This window comes from Aspergillus fischeri, genomic scaffold (genome assembly GCF_000149645.3).
Source record: "Aspergillus fischeri NRRL 181 1099437636266 genomic scaffold, whole genome shotgun sequence".
Lineage (NCBI taxonomy): Eukaryota > Fungi > Ascomycota > Eurotiomycetes > Eurotiales > Aspergillaceae > Aspergillus > Aspergillus fischeri.
Genome location: NW_001509760.1, coordinates 772,160 through 784,488, shown reverse-complemented (window position 1 = coordinate 784,488; position 12,329 = coordinate 772,160). Strand labels below are relative to the sequence as shown.

General features: G+C 49.2%; 4 protein-coding genes and 1 non-coding gene across 5 annotated transcripts; 2 read left to right on the top strand and 3 right to left on the bottom strand.

The window, feature by feature from the left end:
- Nucleotides 1–22: 22 nt before the first annotated feature.
- NFIA_049750 lies at nt 23–94 on the top strand. Its single transcript has one exon. It is a non-coding gene; the product is annotated as a tRNA-Arg (tRNA).
- A 154-nt stretch (nt 95–248) lies between these two features.
- On the bottom strand, nt 249–794 carry NFIA_049740 (GNAT family N-acetyltransferase; the record flags this gene model as incomplete). Its single annotated transcript, XM_001257530.1, has 1 exon — nt 249–794. One exon carries the CDS (start codon nt 792–794, stop codon nt 249–251), a length of 546 nt encoding a protein of 181 aa, XP_001257531.1.
- A 2,653-nt stretch (nt 795–3,447) lies between these two features.
- Nucleotides 3,448–4,819, bottom strand: NFIA_049730 (serine hydrolase domain-containing protein; the record flags this gene model as incomplete). Its single annotated transcript, XM_001257529.1, has 4 exons — nt 3,448–4,092; nt 4,149–4,229; nt 4,297–4,448; nt 4,513–4,819. 4 exons carry the CDS (start codon nt 4,817–4,819, stop codon nt 3,448–3,450), a joined length of 1,185 nt encoding a protein of 394 aa, XP_001257530.1.
- A 488-nt stretch (nt 4,820–5,307) lies between these two features.
- Nucleotides 5,308–7,164, bottom strand: NFIA_049720 (MFS transporter; the record flags this gene model as incomplete). The annotated part of the gene is made up of 4 exons (XM_001257528.1): nt 5,308–6,138; nt 6,194–6,271; nt 6,340–6,718; nt 6,782–7,164. 4 exons carry the CDS (start codon nt 7,162–7,164, stop codon nt 5,308–5,310), a joined length of 1,671 nt encoding a protein of 556 aa, XP_001257529.1.
- A 645-nt stretch (nt 7,165–7,809) lies between these two features.
- NFIA_049710 (fungal specific transcription factor domain-containing protein) lies at nt 7,810–9,712 on the top strand (the record flags this gene model as incomplete). The annotated part of the gene is made up of 2 exons (XM_001257527.1): nt 7,810–8,233; nt 8,571–9,712. 2 exons carry the CDS (start codon nt 7,810–7,812, stop codon nt 9,710–9,712), a joined length of 1,566 nt encoding a protein of 521 aa, XP_001257528.1.
- Nucleotides 9,713–12,329: the final 2,617 nt, after the last annotated feature.

Below are 12,329 nucleotides of genomic sequence, written 5' to 3'. Positions count from 1 at the left end.
AACGGCAGAAAGTCGTCAACAAGGCCTGCTGGCCCAATGGTAAGGCGCTTGACTACGGATCAAGAGATTGCAGGTTCGAATCCTGCGTAGGTCATCTTTTTTTCTTGTCGTTTTTGATTGATTCCCCCATTCTTTTAACCGTCTAAATAAACCGCATTAAATGCTCCGTCCGTAATTATCGCATTCCCTTCAAAATCGACCGACTTCTGATTACCGACTCTTTAAACTCTGGCCGAAAAAGTCCCAAATCAAACTCCTTTTTCATAGTCATACTTCGGATATCCATTGCCCTTCTTCATCATCATAGCCATCCCCTCTCCATTCTTACTCTCCTGCACGCTCATCCCCAGGATTTTCTTGTAAAACGGCACTGACCGCTCCCAGTCCATCGTAAACAACATACTCCGTCTCAGATACGGCATCGCATCGATAACCTCGCCCATGCACTCTACAAGCCAACTACCCAGACCTTTGCCTTGGTGACTGGACAGCACGTAGACGTCGGTGATGTAGACAAAGGTAGTGTAATCTGTGATGAATCGGGCGATGCCGATGAACTCGGGCCCTGCGCTGGCCTTGTCTGGCTGGTCGGGCGTGTAGTAGAGGCCGAAGCACATGGAGTTTTCAACTGATTGTTTCAGGATATCGAGGGGCAGTGACTTTGCCCAGTATATGTCGTCTGATGCGAACCAGTCGTTGAGGGTTTCGAGGGGGATCAGCGCGGAGTCGGTCGAGATGAAGTATGCATCTTTGGTCCATGTTTGGGTAGGGATAGGAGGTGTTAATTTGGTCATTGCGTTTGGATTGGCCAAGAAGAATTATTCTGACAGACTGATCATGGGAAATCCAGCTGCTTATAAATGTGAGTATGGTGTTTATTGGGGATAGTGACTCATAGCCCTTGATTGGAGGGAATGGCCGGCTTGGCAGATATGATGATATGTCCGACTCGTATTTGAGATCAGGGTGCAGATCGTTTATCGAAAGCATGTTGATATCTGGGTGTAAGAGGGGATGACTCATAGTACTGGCTAATTTGTTTGATATGAAAGTTGTTATCATGGATGAATCAGTAGTCTATTGAGCGGAGATGTGTAGAAGGCAGGACTTCTCTATCGTACAAGACGCCAGGTACTGCAGCCAGTTCACAACATAATTTGACTGGGTTTACTTTGCATCTTCATCGTCGCCCTTCCACCAGCGCCAGATTGCTTGGGCCCAGAACCAGCTTTCAATGGTACCAAAGACACCGAGAATGACGAGGACAACGGTCTTTGTAGTCTTGCTCAGACCGAGAGAGTCGAAACTGAAGGATGGGATTTCTGGATTCTGTGGATGATTGCCTTGCGACTGGCCTTTTTGAGGGCCGATCTGTTTGTTTGCGACAGCAAAATGGCTCGAGAAGGATGCAATAGGTTGAGGGCATCTGCGGAGTCCGTATTGGCGGGATATTATTCCATGATGGATGTTCGCATAGAGAGGAAAGATGCCACGCCTTGATGCCATGGATAATTCTAGTGGTCGGATAAAATTGGCCTGTGAATAAATCTCTAAAAGCAATTGATGGATGGAGAGAAGATGAAGGAAGGTTGAAATTGACGGCGACGCTGACATCTCGTGCTAAGGATGTCTCACATGCAGCGGGGTACTGTTAGTATTGATGGAGATCAGCACCAATCATGCGAACCCAGCTTGTTGGATACTCTTGTATGAAAATATGCTTCAATTATCAAATGAGCTAGTCGGAGACTTGGCTTTACGATACCATGGGGCCAATACAACTACCGAGAGGGCAAGTGGAGAAGCTGCTGCAAATCGCACCAGCATCACTAGAAACCCTGATGGAAATTCCAAAATTCCGGCTTCGTCGAGAGACTACCGTTGCTGGGATAAGTAGCGATCTGTCTATCACCCGGAGATGGCTGCACTGCAGTGGGGATCTCGCATTGAATTTCTCCATCCAGAGTGTGAATGATGATCGATATTGAATCTCGGATTCCCATCGAGTTCACCATCATCTTCACCGCATGCTTGAGAGTTGAGTCCTTGTTAATGTATTTTGGACTAGATGTCGGTTACCTGTAAGTGATATCCTTGCTAAGGACCGGTCATCCTTCGTCGTGACGTCCCTTGGACGAATATCAACTCCAAGCAGTGAAATCTCTGCCAGAGCCAACTGATTCAATGTTAACTCAAAACCAGACCTTCCGGAGAACTACGAATGGCAGGTATAGGCAAAACATATGCCAAGGAGGAATTGCAGGGGTCTATTTCTGGAATCCACCGACTTCTCTCGTTCTTGAGGCCGGACAGTCGGCATGATTTGGGTAGATAATATTGAGGACATAGTATCAGCGACAAGGTGCTATTGCCATTCTGGCTTATTTCCTATGTTTGAATACATGAGATGTGGAAGTCAAGACTACAGAGAGGCACAAAAAAGTAGACACAGAAGAAAAGAAACTATATTAAAAGAGCAAAGGCAGCTATGTGTATGTCAATGTTTGCAACGAAAGAAACAGACTGGAATGCACTGCTCTCTGTTGAGCTGGGCATAGGGAAGTGACCCTAACCCTACATATGAAGTCTGTCTGCTCCGTAGGGAGAAGTTGACCTCATTCCTTTTCCGATGACCATCAAAAAGAAGATACTTATCATTGGATAGGATCTGTATGCTAAGGGGCATAATCGAATGTGTAGGGGCCACAGCCGCCAGAAGGAAGCTCCAACTAGAACGATGTACTCGCCAAAATAGCATCATTATGTCCTGGTCTAACTGGACATTGAAAGAAAACCCTCTCCTGGGCGCCTGATTTTCACAAAACTCGCAATCCGACACGATGATTCTCAACATTGCCTCGTCCCCCTGTGCGGTTGCTGGGGAATCGAACTTCCAAACCTACGTCGCATTGTCGATAAGAGACCACGATCGGGCTCTGACCCCGCTTATGTGCTTAACTGCAACCACGTTGTTTGCGACAGATCGAGAGCGAAACTATAGCCGGGGCATGATCTGTGGATTCAAAGAGGCTCATGATGCTGCTGTCCAGATATGCCCCATTAGTTTTATCTGATATCAGCCAAGTCAACCAGCAATGTATGCGGGCCTTTGTACCAGAAAGTTTGTCGCATGTTCTGAAACATGAAGCTATATGGATTAAGAGCTATATGCTAAGGGTGTTTGACTACCCCAGACATAAATCAACTGACTCAAAGAAATTACTTATTGTTGATGGCCCTTCCTAAGTCCACAGACTCATATAGAATGTTCTAATCTTATAAACCACGTCATCTCTAAACATGCTTCCACATAGTAGACTACTGTAGCCCTGCTTAATACACAGTGCGGCCCCACCGAGATAAACCGACGTAGTAACGTGGGTTCCTACGACTTTGTATGGCGTATCTGCCTATACAGCTCCGTCTCGAACTCATCCCGGAGTGCAATCACCTGGGGATCCGACGGAGGGAGGTGCTGGAAGAAGCTCGTCGCACATACTCCTGTCTTCCGATCGACCCACTGGTATCATCCATCCCATCAGCGCTCGCCCTTCTTCCGACCAGCAGACCCAGAAAGGCACTTACGAAATGAGTATTGATATGTCCTCCCCACGAAACTGTGCCATCCGCACGACCATCTGGAACATCACCGACTGTGACTGCGACGGCCAGCCCGAAATCGACTTGATCCCCTGTCGTAAACGACCATTTCATTGCTTGCGCTGCCGGCATATTAACTTGCTGGTTCAACCTTATCCTCACAGCTTCCGGCAGCTGAGGCCGAAAGATCTCATCCACGCTTTCGGGTCTGATGACTCCTCGACCTCCTGCCAGAAGAGCAGACAGAAACTCGGTGAACTCGCGAGGGGTGGAATACAGTGACCCACCGCCGAGATCGTCCGGCGTAGGCAGGGGGAATATCTCTTTGGATGGAGTTAGGGATCCGTCTTCGGTGCGCAGGGCGATCTCCACTTTTCTCTTCTCGAAGTCAGGCAGTGTCTCCGGGTGGAAGGTGGTAGATTGGAGATTCAATGGGTGGCAGATGTTCTCGTGAATAAACTCCCCGAGTCTCTTTCCGGAGAGAACTTCGACCTACATGTGCCATGGTTAAGTGCCGTACTGAATCAATGGTGCGGTCAGAGACCTACCACTCGTCCAGCCCAGTCCACTCCGGGTCCGTATCTCCAATCCTCGCCCGGTTCGAAGATAAGAGGGTAGGTGATTGAGTCCTACAGTTGGGCGACGGCTTTGGTCAGTTCATTTATCAGCGGGATTTGCAGAAAGGGAACGGAGTACATAAGTTCCCTGCGTGTGGTCGATGTTTCTCCCATGATACGCAGCCCACTTCTGCAGATTCTCGCTCATCACACTATATGTGAAGCCGCTTGTATGTGTCAAGAGATGGCGCAACGTGAGCTTCTTCTGCGTTCGATTGATGATGGGTTTTCCTAGGAGGAAGATTGTCAGCATGGCGGTTCCTCTGGCGACGGGAATCTTCCTCAGGAACAATACCATCTTCATCGAATCCATACAGGACCTCTGGCGCTGCCAACTCTGGCACAACCTTCCCGACATCATCGTCAAGTGAAATCAAGCCTCGCTCAACGACAATCGTCACAGCGACGGCCGTGACGATTTTGGTCAAGGACGCGACCCAGAAGATTGAATCTTCGGTGACTGGAGGGCCGGCAGGGTCCGCGGTCTGGGTGCCTTGGATAATGGAATAAATTGAATCTCCCTGAGCATTGTATGCAGCCAGAGCGCCAGCGTGAAACGGTCTAGGGGTCTTGTCGTAGTGATCCGAAAGGATAGTATCCATTGCGGTCGTTTTCGTTCGCCAGGGAGCTTACTTTTACAGAGAGTCCGACTGCCAGCGATTTCCACAGTTTATATATGCATCGACATCGTTATTATAAAGTAAATGGTTTAGTATTTAATCAACAAGTGGAATCCAACCTCAAATTGTCACCAGTCGGCGTCCCAAAGTGGTAAAGCAAAACGAACACGGGACACGACCGGGAACTAAGCCATACTACATACATTGGCGACGGCCTATTCTCATCTCCACAGGGATATCTACTCTATTTGGTCCAAGTGATAGTTTAAACACTAGGCAAATACAGACGAGGCTCGCTCATTGGGATGGGGCTTATTCGTCATGCACTTGCCCGTTTGATCATAGTCAAATGCGGCAACATGTGCGTACATACTGTGATGAACCATTCCCGCGGAAATCGCAATTTGGTACTCCGAACTCTATATTTTATAGAACGTTGAAGCATCTCCGAAGGAGAGTGAAAAATGTCACTACATGTACTTGTCGACTGCAAAACGAGTCCTCAAAGCTTCGCCGTAGCGGTAAAACAACCACGGCACTGGCATGAACGACAGCGTGATAAAGCCCAGCACACTATTTCCCCAGCCCAGTCCCAGAGTATCATACAGAGGGGCGGCAGCGAGATCCAGAAAGGCACCAAAAGGGGATCGGATGAGGAGGTTGGCCGCGAGAGCGGACGCCGCCGCTGCCGACCCGAAGGCATCGACGAGATACATCTGGCCTGGGATGACGACGAATAAAGAGCCAAAGCCAATTATGAAAGTCCCGATGATTGGCACTATCCAGTGAGTATGGTACTGTGCGCTCCAGCCGTACATGAAGCAACCCAATGGGGCGATAGGACCAAGCCACTTCATCAGGATAAGGCACTGTTCAGGCTGCGCTGTGCCTCCGTCTTCCGCCTGTCCATGAAGCTTATCGCTAAGGATGGAGAAGAGAACTAGACCGAAAAACATGCCCAGCCCTAGGCCGAGGTAGGCCAATCCCGAAGTTCCGGCGTCGAATCCGTACACCCCTTGAAATACCGAAGGGAACGTGGTGAAAAGCAAGAAGATGAGGCCGAACATAATCCCGGTGTATAGCGAGATAAGCAGGACGATTGGTGAGAAGATCAACAGCTTCATGGGACGTGTAAGGCCATGCAACAGCATTCGGGAGGGTGAGTCTTGTTGTTTCCTCTTGGGCTCGGCTATCCTGGCTTTTGCAACCTCTTTGCGAGTCCAGCCTGCTTTTCGATTCAGCAAGACAGCCGCGCTCGTCTCCCGCATTAAGACCCCAGTGGCGATGCCGAGGGCTCCAGACTGACAGTAAACTTGGTTAGAATTGTATATCATACATAGAGGCGACTCACTTTACCAATATCAGAATGATCCGGAGCGTCCAGCGCCAGCCTGCGTATTGGGACACAAACCCTCCGATGATTGGTCCCAGCACCTATTCCCCGAAGCCTCCTGTCAGTATCGAGATTGCCAGGTGTAGCTCTTCAAGGGGTGATCACGTACAGGTCCTAGGTTTGGGCCCATGGCGAATAACGCCATCGCCTTTCCTCGTTTCTGGGGAGGGGTGACGTCTGCAACCGTACCACCTCCAATACTCATAGGACCTGATGCAGCGCATCCGCAAATAAACCGAAAGACCAGGAACATACCCACATTAGTGCTGAAAGCGCAGCCTGCTGTGAACGCAAAATAGACAGCGTTGCATATGTGGTACAGAATAAGGCGCCCGTATAGCTCTGAGAGAGGCGCGAAGAGGAGAGGGCCAAAGGCAAATCCAAGCACGTAGAGGCTAACTGTCATAGCCTCAATAGTTGAATCGGTGACTCCGAATTCTTTCGCCAGTTGTTCTGCGCCGGGAGCAAACATGGTGGCAGCCAGGTTTCTTGAACAGCGAATTAGCGACAACTTACAAGTCATAAGCTTGGGTGGTGGTTGTGATACTTACGCATTAAGCGTCAAGAGGCCGACAACCGCGATGTGTAGGTTTCTTTTGCAAGACGACCAGTTAAGCGGATTCTCGGGGTCATTGGGACCGTCCCAGCCAGTTGACTCCAGTTGTGCAGATTCCTTATCCATTTCGTTTATAACAGGTTCGATGCTCTTTTCCTTTATCTGCTCTGGCTGACCAATAGCCCCGATGAGACTTGCACTAGAATTCAAAAAGATCCGATCTGGCCATAGTTTTAATTTATACAAAAGATAGGTCATAGAGCCGTTGGCAATATTAAAAAGGACCCCCAGAGAAGGCATTCTAGAATTAGCGGATTTGAATCCTTTGGTCGGGATAAGGCACTGCATCTTCTCCACCACGAGGACCACGACACACATATTGCTGGACTATCGGCGCGGAGCATCGGGGCGGGCCATCGGAACGGGCCAAAAAACTGGAGGATACCAACATCTATGTAAACACCAGGCTACGCTAATAACCAAGTAGACTAGGGTGAAACACAGGGATTACCACTTTTGAGGCGGGGCTGACGAACGATATCATATCACCTCCTCGTCAAGCGACTTCAAGCCAGCTTGACCATAGCTGGCCCATCAAATCAAGCTGCTGACCTGTGGCTCCCGCAATACTCACTCGGATTATCTTCCTGTTTTATTGGCTACATCAAAAACATGGCAGATCACGAAGAACCTCAACTTCCGGAATGGGGACCGGGCAAAACAGCAAGGGGCAGAGCACGTCTGCCATCTAGCAGGCGTCGAGAACGACCGCCGCTTTCCTGCAGTCTCTGCAGACAAAGGAAGTGAGTCTCTTCTTCGAAGACAGTCTCTTAGTTTAACGGGCAACATCTCAATCTTGTCGATCGCAGGATCCGATGTGACCGACAGCAGCCATGTGGGAATTGCACAGACCGAGGTTTAGCTCTTTCTTGTACTTATATCTCAAAGCCGATTGATGCTCACCAGCGGCGGCCAAATATTCAAGAGAGGATTCAGCAATTAGAGAATCTTGTGGTCAGCCTGATGCAAACCGCGTCAACGAGTAGCTCCAATCCAGCACCTTCCGTACACCGGGATTCTCCCATAGCTTCGGCCGATCGATCGTTTGCTACTTCCCCATACGCAGACCTCTTCAAAGGCAAGTCATCAGCACCTGATTGCGGCAGTTTACAGTTGACTCAATCGAGTACCAACTATGTCAACAGCGCTCATTGGGCCGCCGTTCTTGATGGGATTGCCGACCTGAAAATTCATCTCGACGAGGAAGGCGAAGTGCAAGATGATACTCCGCTGGATGAATTCTCTGTTGCTGAGAGGGGCGGTCCTCAGCTCCTCTATGGGTGTACGAGACCTGTGACTAAGGAAGAAATTCTGGCGACGATTCCAGAGCGGCCGGTTGTCGATCGATTGATTTCAGGCTATTTCAACTCATTCGATATGTCACCAGGTTAGCTCACTCCCGGCACGACTGGTATGCTTTAGACTAATGGAGTATCAAGCGGTACTGCATAGTGTCGAGTTTCTGAAGGAGGTATTGGAACTCTTCCCGACAAACATGCTTACAGCTGACGGCTAGATCCAGTATGAAAGATTTTGGGAAAACCCGTCAGAAACGCCAGTTATATGGCTGGGCCTCCTGTTCACTATAATGTGCCTCGCAACCCAGTTTCAGAAATTCAGATTACATCCGGGGATCCAAACGCCCGCATCCTTGTCAAGAGAGCACGACCTTGAAAGCAAGATTGAATTTTTCCGTCAGAAGGTTGTGCAATGCCTTATATTAGGAGAGTATGCCAAAGGGGGCCCATATGTGCTCGAGACGCTCATGTTGTACATTGCCGTGGAGGTATTCCTCCGGAGTGACGCCGAACTCGGGGTATGGATCCTCCTGGGAACGATAGTACAGCTGGCAATGCATATGGGCTACCACAGGGACCCGTATCACTTCCCCAGCATGTCTCCCTTCATAGCGGAGATGCGCAAGCGTGTCTGGGCTACGGTTGTCGAGCTTGACATTGGACTCTCTACTCAAATGGGCCTTCCTCGACTGATCAAGCATTGGCAAACTGACACAGGAGGACCGTCGAACCTTCACGACAACGACTTTGATCCAGACACGGCTGCTATGCCGGCTTCGCGACCCGAGACCGAACTCACCCCCATGCTCTACCGCCTTGCCAAGGCAAGAATGATGACAACAATCGGCTTCGTGTGGGATCTCGTGACTGACACAAGGCAATGTCCTTACACAGAGATAATGAAGATGGATAACATGCTTCAAGATGCGCATAGCGCAATTCCACCATGTCTCCGGTGGGTTTCTATGGCCCACTGCATTATGGATTCACCGCAGGTGATCATGCAAAAGGTGTTCTTGGAGATTATGTTTCACCGTGCGCGAATTGTGTTGCACCAGAGATACCTGCATAGCTGGCAAGCAGACACGCAGAACGGCTACTCCCAGCAGGCGTGTCTAGATGCGGCGCTCAAACTTCTCGACTACCAGCACGTTCTCCAAGAAGAAACGCAACCGTTCTGCCGATTGTATCAGGAGCGATGGCGGGTCTCTTCTCTGGTTAACCATGATTTTCTACTCGCCACTAGCATCCTGTGCTCCTACCTACAGCGAGCTCATCCCCAAAGTAAAGCAGGTGCAGGCGCCGTCGCCGAGGCGACCATCTGGACGTCACTTCAAAAAACATACGACATTTGGGTCCATTCTAGCAGCTCTTCGAAGGAGGCACAGAAGGCAGCGAGAGCTTTGAAGGTCATTCTCGGGAATCGCAACTGTATCAATATCGGCAAATCAAATGATGAGACAAACTCATTGCTTTCGCACATTCCGCTGGCATCATTTCACAATCATTCCATCTGTCCGGATCCGCAAGGTAACTGCGGAAGACATACCTTCCAAACTTTACCCTAGTATGGAGCTAATAAACGTATATTCAGGGAATCCCGCCCGTTTCAACATTCAATTCCCGCTTTTTGATGCGACGGTGTTGACCAATTGGTCTGTGGCAAATGATGACATTGAAGGCTTTCCAATCACGACACCTGCTTCCAGTATCGACTGGCAGATGATAGACAGTAGCGCTTTGGTAGCCCATTTTCCTCCTGGCTTAGCTGACAAATTCCAGCCGCGATAAACGGTATGCAGACTCACGGTGGCGAGAGTTTCTAGATTTCAGATGGTGGTGCAAGACTGTTAATCACGGGTCACATTTCAAATGAACAAATGGTATAAATGATGGAGGAGTACTACTAAGCGCTATGGTGGAAACCTTCTGTCCTAGGTGGGTTGGGCTACGCAGTGCAGCAAGCTATCATTGAAGGGGCCGTATGACGAGCAGATCGAAATACCAGCCTTGAAGGGCAATGTATACTACCCTGGAATGTGTGGCTATCATTAGCTACGAATGCTTTATGGGGTAGATCTAAGTCGGGCTAATGTCTCACTTCAGAATAATATCCGACTGTGCTGGTCTCAGTCTAAAAACAAAATACATCAGTCTATCGTTTAGTCTGCGGTCTAGCCCTGTTGCATGTGCCAGCAAGCTCTGCTACGGGGTATAACTGTACATAGTTTGTCAGGAATTGACATGTAACACGTTGAAGCTTGGCACATTGCCTGATTACTATCTCTAGGCCAACTGTTATAATTTCAATTCTAAAAGAGTAGCTAAACAAAGGAATAAACAATGACCCCAACACAGACCAAACATAAGCTCACCTTCCCATGTGACTGAAGGCACCACAATACTCTCCCAACTCCTTTCAGCTGCCACGCCTTCAGTGTCCTTAGTGGTAGCTTGGCAGTCAGGAACAGCTCTATGGCGCGTGTCTCTCGCCGCCTGGAAGAGGAAGGAATCTGGTATCGACTGATTTCAAGGCAGTAAAGGAAAGAAGGACTGAAGGAGGAGAGGAAGATGGAGCGCCGACAGGAAGATACCGAGATATGTGACAGGATGGTCGACCCTTTTTCAGCCACTCAGCAAGCGGGGTTGAGTCCTACAAAATAGGGATCGTTGCCCGCCTATGTAGGCTGGATATGAAGATGTCTCATTCAGAAGGGTTCTGGCTGCCCTTCCTTCCAATCAGTCACAGAAATAACGCATTGTAGGTTGATCCTGAAAAGTAATCTAACAGCCGGCTAATACAAGTTTGCGGGAGATTACCATCCTGCAGGATCGACATTGTTCAGGGCGTTATTTCCGACTCTTGGTCCCCGAAATTGTGTACATCCGATTGGATGGGGAACGTGGGATAGGGCGATCACAACTACCGCTTAACCTTGAATCTGTGGCAGCCAAGCCAAGCGATCTGTCTCTTCCTTCTGCTGCAGAGATTGGGCCAGATCCAGCCGTATGATGATACAGCACTCCTCTTGAAACTCGAAGGAGTGGCTGTGTGCTCTCAGCAACAGCATAAATACAGTTACCGTCCTGTACGGTATGCTGAAGAATAACTACATCCAAGTCCCCTCTCACTTTATGCCCTACTGAAGTTGAAACTGTTCCTTTTATCATTTTTACTGATGGCCATCCTCCTCTCGCAACAATGAGTGCTGGTTGTTTGTTGAATATCCACCGGAGCACCTCGCGACTCTGGTTGTGCAAGATCCTAATCCGCCAGCTCCACCCATGCCCATACCTGCTCCGGTCAAACGTCAGAACGTGCCTGTGCCTGCGCCTGGACCATCACCCACACCAGTGGATAAGTGGGAAGCAAACATTGACTCCGACTAGATCGTATTCAGCGCCAGTCATGTGGTTGTGTTGAGTGCATGCAGAGGACTGATCGATCGGACTCAAGGGGATGTGTCGTGGAAGTCAGGCACTCCGCGTAATATCTGCTCTATTGGATGCTGCATCAGCTGGAGTGTGGGTACCACCTTCCAAATCAACAATTCATACAATGCATCTCATGGTTTTGACAATAGCTGTGTGAACGAGCCATGTAGGGTGAGCTGTGAGGCACACAACATGAGCCTACCTGGCACCCCTGTCAACCTCTGCTTGAGAATCGTCCTGACGGATGTGCCTGATCTGAGGAACTGTGGTCGTTTACTCTGTGGACCAGAATTGGTGATTGTGGACGAGGTATGGTGCGAAAAGGCACTTCGAAACAGCATGCAAGAGGTCTGGCTGGTGTATCTCAATAATTCTTGTATTGACCAAGAGGTGTGTGTTGAAGAGCATCAAGTGTATGGCTGGCCCATAAGGGATGCAAGGAGTTGCCATCGCAGATGGACTGATGGCCATCCTCGAAGAACCGTGAGCGCAGCTCATGGTAGCTGTTTGTAGAGAAGCATTGGGGAATGTTGGGTCAGACCCTTATTCAGTTGCTCTAAACCGCGGCTTTATTCCACGTTACTGTAACTAGTGCTTCATACCAGTCATCGTCTTGCTTTTATCTTACGATATTATAACGAGTTCAGTCTACCTGCCTTACGCCCCAGGCATTCTTATTCCCACTCTTGGCTCTTTCCTCCGTCCTAATGCTTTATTACTAAGGAGTTGTTCCTCGAGAAGCTGCTGGGA